Raw genomic sequence first — 11,522 nt, forward strand, 5'->3', positions numbered from 1 at the left:
GGCAGTTGAAAGGAACAGACAAAAAGCAAAAATGGTAATAAAACTGCACATGATAGAGTATGTTGTTTCATGTGTAAAAATGGATTTGAGAGAACGGACCTAAAGAATGCATGGAGAGGAGCTGTTCTTCCTAGAAAGGTGCTGAACTTGTGCTTTTCAACTCTTAAATGGAGGTTAGATTTATAGGCATTGTGTGTTTATTTCACAAACTTTTAAAAACTTGTTTCTAAAGCTTTGAAAATGCCAAACCTTCTTTAGAACTTTAGATACACTCTCAAGAGAGAGTTACAAGAGAAATCATCATGGGGTATTCCTTGGGACTCCCCGCTCTCTCTCCCTCTCCCTCTCTCTCTCTCTCTCTCTCTCTCTCTCTCTCTTTCTCTCTCTCTCAGCCCCCTCCCTCCTCTTTCCCTCCTCCCCCTGCTCTCCCTCCGTCCTCCCAGTCGTTCGAGCCTGCAGAGTTTTCCGTCCTGTGTCAGGATAACATCGTTAACAAAGACCACCTGACGGTAAGAACAGACTAAATGGAAGCAGTGGAGAAAACTCTCACTTACCGAGATGACACTGGACTGTACAGGAAGCTGCTCCCAGAGAACAAGGACAAGGACAACACGGACAAGGGCCGCGCCGAGACACAAAGCGACGAATCCAACTATGTGGAGCTGGATAACTTGCTTGATATGAAATCAGACGGCGCAAAAACTGTGAAAGTGACTTTTACTGGCGAGGGCAATCAGCTCGCTGTTATCAAATGCGACACTTTGAGAGACGGGGGCCCCGGCGGTGGCAGTAAAGGCCATGACAATGAGAACAAACTCATTTCAGAGGACTTTGTTGAAGAGCATTCAAAGGGCAAGTGGACCGGCTGGGGTCCAGTTTCGGGTGAGCTTCCCTTGGAAACGCTGCTGCTGACAAAAGTTCCCAACGCCAATGTGGACTTCGAAAATGGGAAGCAGCTCCAAACCGAGCTCGACCCGAGTGATTGCAGTGAACATGTGTGTAGTGAGAGTGATGAGTTACAATACACGGACATGTATTTGAACAGCAAAACAGAGTCGGATGACGGCGCCAGCGCGGTGCTGTCGGACCACTGCGAGTCTGACACGGTGGAGGACGAATCGCACTATATTACCACGCACGAAATCCAACTGACCGAGCTCGACCACGACGTAGATTATGACCTGGGACGGGGGACCTGTTGGGATTTTGAAGATGACAACCTCGTTTACTCGTTCGTGGATTACGCCTCTTTCGAAAGCGACGAAACGCAGGAGGGGACTTTGATACTGGAGGGCAGGAGCCAGGCGAAAGTGAAGAGCGGCAAGTCGCAGTCTAATATTGGTGGAGCAGTTGTCAGCACCGAGCAGGAGGAGAGTGATCTTTGTGACTCGGACAAATGCGCCAGCTCAGATGAAAGCATGTGCAAAAATCAAAGTGGGAATCCCGCGGGGCAAATTCACTTGTCGATAAAAACCTCCTCCCGGGCGGTAAACGACAGTGACAACATCCATAGAAAACACGTGGGAGACAGGAGCCGCTTCTTTTTTGCGAGCGCTGACGCTAGAGCGGAGAGCCTGTGCGACAGAGCCCAGTATTTCATCCCTGCCCCGGGACGTCAGCACCTTGCAACCAAACTAAGAGGGAAAGACATTAACGAGTATTCAAGCGGTGCGTCCAGTTCAATTAGTGAACTGGATGACGCCGATAAGGAGGTGCGTAATTTAACCGCGAAGTCTTTCCGGAGCTTGGCATGCCCCTACTTTGATGCCATTAATCTTAGCACTTCCAGCGAGTCCTCGGTGTCGGAATATGGGCTAGGGTTAAACAAGTGGTCAGCCTACGTGGATTTAAATTACGGAAACATATCGCAGGGAAGGGAACGGAGTGTCATTGCGCGTAAAAGTTCAAAAGCAACGTTGGAAATGAGCAAGGCTGCAGAGAGCAAGAACAGACATGGAAAGTCTAGTAACAGCCTGAAAGCTCCCCAAGCCAAAATGTATGCACTGAACAAGAAAATGGCAAATTCTCAACAAGCATCCTCTTCTACCAAAAAGATCGAACTGGCCGGTCCGTTTCAACCGCAGCAGGGTGAAGTTATAACTCTGACAGAAACGTTGAATTTCCGCTGCAATGTTGAAGCGGGGGTACCTGAAGGGGCAAGGCGTCCAAAATGCTCCAAGAATGCGCGGTCCAAGGCTGAGGTTACCGGGACTGTGCTGGCAAAGTCGGGGTGTGAGGTACAATATCAACACGCTGATGCCGGGGATAGTGTGGGAGAAACGCACAAGAGGGCGATTTTTGCATCAAGTCTACTGAAAAATGTAATTTCCAAAAAGATGCAATTTGAGCAGGAGCGCAAAATGGAGAGGGGTGAAATTAGCGACACGTATCCCACACACTCTCCGTGCTTTCAGTGCAAAGATAAAGAGGGCATGAAAGAAAGGAGTCTGGGAAGAGGCTTGCACAGGCAAACCTCAGAAACAAGTTCAGGATTCACTGTGAACTCTGCCGATGATCAAGGTCTGGAGGGCAGTAGGCCCTGCTCCTGTGAGCCAGCAGAAGAGCAGAAAACTGACGATGCATTAGATGACTCAAAAACATCAGAAAAGGGACACAATGAGAAGAAGGAGTCCGATGAGCCTCCAAAAGGACACCTTAACCGCAGCCAAAATAGTGCATTTAAATCCTGGAAAGAAGGTGAGCCAGAGCCTCAACAGGAGCTTGAAATCCCCACAGCTGTAAGTGACACACCACCCACAAAAGAAACCACAGCAAAGGAAGAATTAGATGCCAGCAGCATGTTGACCAAACTGTCTCAGCTTTTTGTCCCAAGCTCCCAGCTCCTTTCAAAAGAGAAGGATTTTGCAGAAGACCTGTCGAGTCGCACACTTGTCACAGGCACACCTACTGTGCCACAGTGTGAAAAAGAGGTCAACATGGGCAATAATGAAAACATGGTAGGAAAAGAGGAAATTGAGAAGGGGGGGAAAGCACCTGAGATAAAGATACGCCTGAGAAGTGTGAAAGAAAATAAAGGCTATACGCTGAATATTGCCAATCTGTTAACACCTAAAATAAGTTATAACACTGTTAATACACTGAAGACAGCAGGTGACCCCAAATACCAAGTTCTGTCTGCATCAGATAAGATTCCTTCCTTCACAGTTAGAGACATAAGAGACAACAAATGCAAGTTTCAAACACCAATCTATCATGTCAGAGATGTGCGTAAATTGGTGAAAAGTTCATATCGCTTTGTTTCTTTGGATAATAGTGATAGTAAATGCTCCACTGCCCATTCTGCAGCAGCTGATACACATGAGGATAAGGGCAGGAAGGAACCAGTTAAGCATGTATTACCATCTCCCATTGTGATTAAGTGCCATTCTGTAAAAACAAATAGCAATGCTAAACAATACACTGCTACAACTGAGGCATCATTACAGAAACAAGTAGAGGCGGGCAGATCATCACCCAAAATCTCATCTGAAATATCCAAATGTGAAACCACGCCATCACATTGCACAACTAGCAGAGTGGCACCTGTTTTAACCAAGCAGCTCATTCCTGACCAATCAGAACCAAATATTGAAACCAAATTGGCAAAACAGAGGCAGGAAAAGTTGACAGGTGATGCAGTTGAAAGGAGAAATGAGCCTAAAATACCCAAACAGGCTGCATTAGAGAAACTAAAAGCTGCGGTCAAAACAATGGAACAGCTTTATGTTTTCGACAGGAATGAATGGAAGCGTAAAACCCAAGCTCCGCAGCCCATCACAGACAGCCATGTGCTTTCACTTATTGCCCGTGAGGAGCAAGGGGCAGAGGAGCTGGGGACAGCAGCAGGGAGCAGTAGACTAACTGACTCTGAAACAAACACTGACAGGACTTCTCAATCTCTGATGAACACCCCAATGACAGAAACGTGCAAGCCTCGAGAAGATAAGGGATCTCTCAATATCATACATGTTCCGTATAACGAGGACACGTTTAAAACTCAATCACAGCAAAGTAAAAGATTTAGTAACAAAAGTGTCCTCCATTTTGGGAATAGCAATAAGACACGTGTCAGCATAAGTTCTCTCAGTAACAATATTCCACAAAGCTCTGGGTTGCAAACACCATCTACTATGAAGAGCTCCAAGACTCCCATGGCTCCACTGTCATTGAAAATAGCACCCCCAAAACGTGGGCAGGTGGACCAGGGAAAGGTCCAAAGCAGTCCCACCTTTCCCTCACAGGCCCAGTCTGACTCTGAGAACTATTTAACCATACCGGGGCTGGGGTACACAAATGAAATCAAACTGCTGAATCGAGAGCAGGTTCTGCCAAGAGAAGTGAATTCTAACGTTAGTCAAGCCCACACAGGTGACACCAAGAGACCTGAGCACTCTGACCGGTCTTCGAAAAGGTCTCCATTGGTCCTGGAGTCTCCGTCACTTGAGCACCCAGCTTCAACCATCTACCATCACTCACCAGTGCCACACTCACAGGTGTTATGCTTCTCCCCCACTGTCCCTACTCTGTCACCTACCCCATCTGGCGGAGAGGCGATCCCGCAAACCCAGCGGAAGATGCTGTTGGACCCCACTACAGGACACTATTACCTGGTGGACACACCCATACAGCCCACCACCAAGCGGCTGTTTGACCCCGAGACGGGTCAGTACGTGGACGTACCCATGCCCCATTCACCCGTGGCCTCCGTTACCCCCGTGCCCCTGTCTGTGTCACCCTTGGCGCTGAGCCCAGGAGCATACGCACCCACCTATATGATCTACCCGGGGTTCATCCCTTCACCCACTCTGCCAGCGTGTCATTCTGGGGATGCAAGTGGGGAACAAGTAAAACACGGCAGACACTCTGGGCAGGAGACCGACGCGGAAGGTGCTGAGAGCCCATATTACAGTGCGACAGGAGAGGCTGCGCCGGTGCCGCTGCAGCTACCTGTGACTTTGGGACACGTCACCACCAGGGCAAGTGCAGCGGCCTCAGAGAGGAAGCCGGTTATCAGCATCACAACGCAACAAGGTCCAAGAATCATTGCCCCTCCCTCCTTTGATGGAACAACAATGAGCTTTGTAGTGGAGCACCGGTAACCAAGAGGGCATACACACGTGAGTCACCATGAGCATTTGCACATATACATACAGTATGGAGATTTCTGTCTGAATATGGGAATGCACAATGCTGCCCCACAATTCCTTTATTAGCTGACCAGATACATAAGATGCACGGTTGATCCCTTCACTAGTGTCTCTCTCCCTTTCTATGACTGTAAGTGTACTTCCATTTGTTTAATATGTTTAATACAAATGCTCACTGAAGTGGAAAAAAGAGGTGTAGGACATACAGTATAAATGTATTTGCTTTTTTAAATGAATATTGGATGTGAATATATAAATGTCCTGCCTACACTAATATGTCCGTTCTGAAGTTAATTTAAGGTGCAATTTGTTACACAAATAACCACTGTGTAGGCCATTGTAATGCAAGTTTTCAGTCATCCATTCTCACATTTACAGTTTTTCTCATTTGCTTGAACACATTTGTCCATTCAGAAGTTACATTTTCAAAACAGTTCACACACAGGCCTAAACTGAAAATGACACTTTTGGCCAAAATGACACATTTTGTTTGCAAAATGCTCTAACACTCACAAAACATTAAAAGCATGCAACAAAAGCAAATATTTCCATCAAACAACACAACTTGTGGTCAAATTATTCTTTCAATCAATCATTACACAATGGACAACAAAATACAAAATACAGCTATCAAAATCAACCGGTTCAACCTTAATTTGTGCTATATGCCTGTGCCATGTGTTGATACTTTACATAGTTATAGTATGTGCCAAAAAAGGCAAGACCTAGTCTTGTTTCCATACTTTTCAAACTCAGAAATGCTGAATACTGTAAATAAAAATAAAAATAAAATAAACTTAAAAGCAACCAAAGGAAACTTATGGGTGGAAATATCCAAAAAACAATATAAAGAATTGAAATACTCAGAACTTCACATTTAGTCCATTCGTTCCTGACGATTAGGCCACAGGTTCTCATCAACATCGCATTAGATGTTTTCCCTTGCAATGTGCCGAGGGAAAAACCTCCTTGCATGGCGTTTCCATCCCTAGCAGTCCTCTGCACTTATTACCAGGCAACCAGCATTCATTGCCTCCAGGAGGGACATCTGATCATATGGCCGGTGATCATATACCTTCCATCTCCAAGCAGAGAAGAATTCCTCAATTGGGTTCAGAATAGGACAGTATGCAGGGAGGAATTGCATCATCATACGGGGCTGTGCTGCAAACCATTCATTCACGGGGCGAGAGCGGTGGAAGGCAACATTGTCCCAAATGATGCCATACAGAGTCATGCCAGGCCTCAGCAGCCCTCTCTCTTCGGGTGGAACCAGTCTTTCATTCAGTGCATCAAGAAATGTGATATGCGTTCTGTATTGTATGGGCTGATAGTTGGTATGTGGCAAAGGACACCATCATTGGAGATGGCAGCACACATGGTGATACTGGCGCCCCTCTGACCTGGCACTGTAACAGTGGCCCTCTGCCCAATGATGCTCCTCCCACGTCTCCTCACTTTAGAGAGGTTGAATATAAATTAATATGTGATGTGCCCCTTCAGCTTCAAGCTCCATTATTCTCTAAGAAAAAAGCAAATTCATAAAGTTAATTATTCCAGTTGCATGTAACTGTATGGTATGACAAGGCATTACAATAACAAATCCTTACCTGCACATACTGGAGTCTTGCCTCCTTCATGATGTCAGAGTTTCTTTGGAATGGAACTCTGTACAGCTGCTTCATTTCGACATGGCTTCGTGTAAGGACTTGATCAATAGTAGCCAAACTCACACTGCTGATATTTCTAAATGCTCCCTGATCTGCAATTACTGCTGCCTGGATTTCACGCAGTCTGATCGCATCGTTTGCCACGACCATATCTACAATGGCAGCCTCCTGTTCAGCACTAAAGATCTTTCCTCTGTCACCAGTGTGTGGTAGTCTGTGGATTCTATAAAGTAAATGCAAAAAGCATGATATTATGACAGTCACATAAATGGGATTGATGAAACAACTGCATTACACAGTTTGTTCTGCCAACAGGGCGATACAGTAAAGCTGAAATACACAGTGGTATACAGTAACATTGTGACTTACCTATTCTCATTCCGATGCCACAGTGCTCCGACTCAGATTGGGCTGGACCCTTTGTCCAGCCTCTCTAAAGGACAAGCCATGATTGATGACATGGTCAATAATTGTTGCCCGAATTTCATTTGAAACTTGAGCTCTATTTTATCCTCTTGCTGCGGCTCCTCCACCACGCATGCAAACTCCTCTTCCTCGGGCCCCTCTGCCATGGCCTCTTACTCTCCTTACGTGCCTTTGGCCTCTTTGATCCATGCTTGCAAATAGCAACACAGAGGTGGCATCTTTTATAGATGGATAAAGACTGATTGCTGATTGAAGAGTTGTGCAAAGGAGTTTCACACAGGTGCATTAGAGATTCATAATTATGCAAGTAATTTCTATCAGCTGTGAATAGATGTTTTCCTTTTGTTTAACACAGTTAATCCAATAGAGTTTTGGGTCTTTCTATGAGATCTGTGTTAACTGTTTTGAAAAAGGGTGTGAAAAATGTGTTAAACCAATGAAAAAGTGTTAACACATTTGCAAGAGAAGACTTCTGCTGTGCTAAGACGGTGATGATGAAGATCAAGTGGATCCCAGTTTCATTAAGCGTGTCTTAGCAATCGAGAAAAACTGTAATGAGAAATTAATCATCAACTATACTTCCACGGTGAAGCCACAGGGAGTTCACAGAGTTCTGCCTTGTGAGTTTGATATTTCGAGGTTGTTGATGTAGGAACCATGGCGTCTGGGACTAGAGTAGCCTAACATTAACAGAGGCATGTGGACTTGTGTGGAGGGCCTAATGTACTACATCATGTTGTCCATTATTTCATGATGTGCAGTTGTAAATGGTGCTAATACAGCAGTCCGGGGCGGCTGCTGGGGTGGTGTGTCGGTGTTAATAGACACGCAGTAGCTTCACGACAGGTAACTTGACTCTGATGAACTCTGGCTGGGCTTGTTGGGAGATAGGGTTTTCAACCGTGGCCCGGAGCAAGTCAGTTGAGTTCCTTTTTCTCTGCATTACACACCGTCGGGCTATTTTGATAGTGTGAGACGAGTTTGTTTACATGGTTTATTCTCAGGGTTGGAAAGTGTCACAGGAAACTATTCCAGTCAGCGACACTTTGCATTGAGTTATTCTTAATACCTGTCATAAAAGCTGTAATTACTAAGATAACGTTTCAGGATATTAATGTGTTCGTTCCTTGTTGGTGTCATTTAATTTAATTTCTCCTATGCTGACTGAGTTGGAACAATCCTTTTTCTTACATTATTACAGAAATATGAAATCCTCAGCCCGTTGTGAAAACACAACAGAATTATTTACAAGATGAACAATGGATACAATATGGGCAGTGTAATTTTCCTTTTTATTTCTCATAAATAACAGCCACATAGATGCTATACTTCACAGAATGACAGTTTAGATTATTCAAATCAGTGTAAAGATGCAATCACAGCAAAGTGATCAAACAATTTGATTCCTATTGGAGCAGAATAACTTATGAAATATACAGTTTAACAGTGTTTTTGCAACAGGATTTATACATTTATTTTATATGTATAAATCCTTGTTCCTCTGCAGTTTATATATTTGCAAATAGAAAATAAACACCTCACAGCTTTCTCATTATATTCAAAGTCAAAATAAAAGACTATTTAAATTGATATCTAGTTTATTAAATCTAAACTTTAATCTTTAAAAGTAAGGCAGTATGTGTTTAGTTGTCACATACTGCCTGTTCCTGTGTAAAAACCTTATTCAGTCCATTTGAGAATCTAAAACGTCTCTCTTGCTCCATTTGTTCAGGTGAAGAGTTTCATTTGGATGAAGGATTCCGTCTTTATCCATTAAAAAGTGTCTTAGTGCTTAAAGATTTAGAATTAGCTATCTAAATAAAAGTGACTAAGCAGCCAAAGTGCTAACTGTACATAAATGGCTCATTAATCATCTTGTTTTTGCTTTTCATTTCCAATATCACATCGTTAGCATTGGTAAACTATATTGAATGTAATAAACAACTGGAAATACACCAAATACATGAAAGAAAGAAAGGAAGAAAGAAAGAAAGAAAGAAAGAAAGAAAGAAAGAAAGAAAAATAAATTTGCCTCATATAATTTAATACAATTTAGGGCCACAATGTCTCTCTCTTTAGTTTTCTACCACTAGATTTAGTTCTTTAGTTTAGTAGTACTAGTGCTACTTCTAGTTTAGTTTATTTGTTACATGCTACAACAAATCCTTCCACAAAACTAAATTCCCTCTCACATACACACACACACACACACACACACACCGATACACACTTACAACTACTCACAACCCATTCTCAGCTAATGTGTCAGAGCAATGATACAACTGCATGAGCATGAGGGATACATGTCAGCTGGAGGGGTGGCAGGCAGGGGCCCATAGCATGGGCTTGAGTAGTGGTGTGAAGGGGAACACAGGGAGATTGCGTGCGTGTGTGTGTGTGTGTGTGTGTGTGTGTGTGTGTGTGCGTGTGTGCGTGTGTGCGTGTGTGTGTGTCGGCGGGGGGCGAGGTGTTTGGGGGCGGAGGGACAAGGGGGCATGGCTGGGATAGTGATGCAGGAGGAAAAGGTCAGGCAATGTAAAGTATTTGTTGTGCTGATGCAGGGAGAGGACAGCTGCTCAGAGAGATCAGATGCTGCTGCTGCTCCAGCTTGGAAGCGAGTCTGCGAGGCTGTGATGGGGTCAACTTTTTATAGCCCCCTCCCCCTCTGCTTTTTCCTAAAAGGGGAGAAGGAGGTGGAGAGCGCCGCTGACCTCCAGCTCTCCTACGTAAACAAATGGAGCGGCTTGCCCCGGCAGTGATTTGGCTGAATAGGTTCAGCTGGTTTAGAGGCAGGAACTGCAGATGCTAGTGAACATTCAGTGCATTACAATGGCTTATACTGTCTGTCTTTAAGATATTCAACAAAGCTCACTAGTGCTGAATCAATTAGTATATCAACAGAAAATTTATCAAATGTAATTTTGATAACTGGTTTTAGTCATTTATCAGCAAAAATACCAAACATTTGCTGGTTAAAGCTTCACAGATTTGCTGCTTTTTTCAGGTTCATATCATTATAAAATTAATACTTTGGGGTTTTTGTCTGCTGGTCAGACTAAGTAAGAAACCTGAAGAATCACTTTGGGCTCTGGGAACTTGTGATGTGCATTTGTCATTATTTTTGTCATTTATAGGCAACATGATTCATTGATTAATTGAAAAAAAATAACCGTAATGAAAATTAAAAATGAAAATAATCATTAGTTGCAGCCCTAAAGCTCACAGACTGTTACAGTATAAGCCTAACTATGCAGTGTGAGGTGATTTTCTCATATAAAATCCCACATTCTGTGCATCCATCTTAGTTTAACATTCCATTTCTTCTTTGTCAGTTTTAGATGTCTCTCCACTGAGGAATCTGTCTTCACTCATTGTAATGGCAGTTTCCAACCCACCAGACCCCTCCCACCTCATCACATCTGCGATCGACCCCCCCCCACGACTTCCACCGCCAACAATTTCAACTCCCAGCTCTGTTCTGTTGTTTGTCTTTGCAGCATACATTACTGTATGCACTGCAGCACTTTGCAGGATAAACATATTAAGTGACGTCCTCTGGGCGATGCTCTGCCATGTTGCTATATGACACTGCTTTGTAATACTTTCCATTCAGCTGCTGTCTAGAACACTGATCTCTGCTCAGATGCTGTTCGGGCGCTGCAATATGTCAATTCAAAAGGAAACAAGGCAGGCTGTCTATTACAATTCCATATTACTGATTAGCTGTCAAGCTATTGTTTTAATCAGTATGAATTCAGTGTTATTACAGTGCATTTAACACACAAAATACAAAATAATAAATAGTTACTTACAGTGAATAGAACCTATAGAGCCTAATTTACACATTTTTCTGAGGACAGGGACCACTTGTCTGCACTGAATCTTGTAAACTCCAGAAAATGTGGTGAAATGCTAAATTGAAATCCTACCTTTTCAGTTCATGGAGGAGAGGAATTAACACTGTTTATTTCAACAACATATGTGTAGAGCTGTCCTTCGCCAAAGTAATTATCTGTTGACACATAAATATCTGAAATAGCTTTTTACCATATTGCCTCCCTTCTAGTGCCTAGTCTATTTTTCCTCATTCAGAGTAACATTTCCATATGTCGTTAGAGTCGGCGGCTCATACTCTACTTGAAGTAGGTGCTTCCTTTGTGTCGTGTGTCACAAAATGCTGCTAATACCTGCACAGATGATGTGCTGTATAATGTGATGTATATTTATATTTTATGTTGAAAGCACTCTCCTTGTATGTTATTGTGTCATGAGAAGAAAA

General features: G+C 43.6%; 1 protein-coding gene across 1 annotated transcript; it reads left to right on the forward strand.

The window, feature by feature from the left end:
• The first annotated feature begins 524 nt into the window (after positions 1-524).
• LOC139649802 (uncharacterized protein C4orf54-like) lies at positions 525-5,099 on the forward strand. Its single transcript, XM_071526306.1, has one exon. It carries the CDS (start codon positions 525-527, stop codon positions 5,097-5,099), a length of 4,575 nt encoding a protein of 1,524 aa, XP_071382407.1.
• The last annotated feature ends 6,423 nt before the right edge of the window (positions 5,100-11,522 follow it).

Source organism: Centroberyx affinis, unplaced genomic scaffold (genome assembly GCF_046629955.1).
Source record: "Centroberyx affinis isolate AG114_WGS23_722 - 3 ecotype Tasmania unplaced genomic scaffold, CSIRO-AGI_Caff_v1 ptg001396l_1, whole genome shotgun sequence".
In the NCBI taxonomy this organism is placed as follows: domain Eukaryota; kingdom Metazoa; phylum Chordata; class Actinopteri; order Beryciformes; family Berycidae; genus Centroberyx; species Centroberyx affinis.

Excerpts from the sequence above, each read along its gene's own strand:
- LOC139649802 (XM_071526306.1), top strand. The coding sequence starts at position 525 with ATGGAAGCAGTGGAGAAAACTCTCACTTACCGAGATGACACTGGACTG.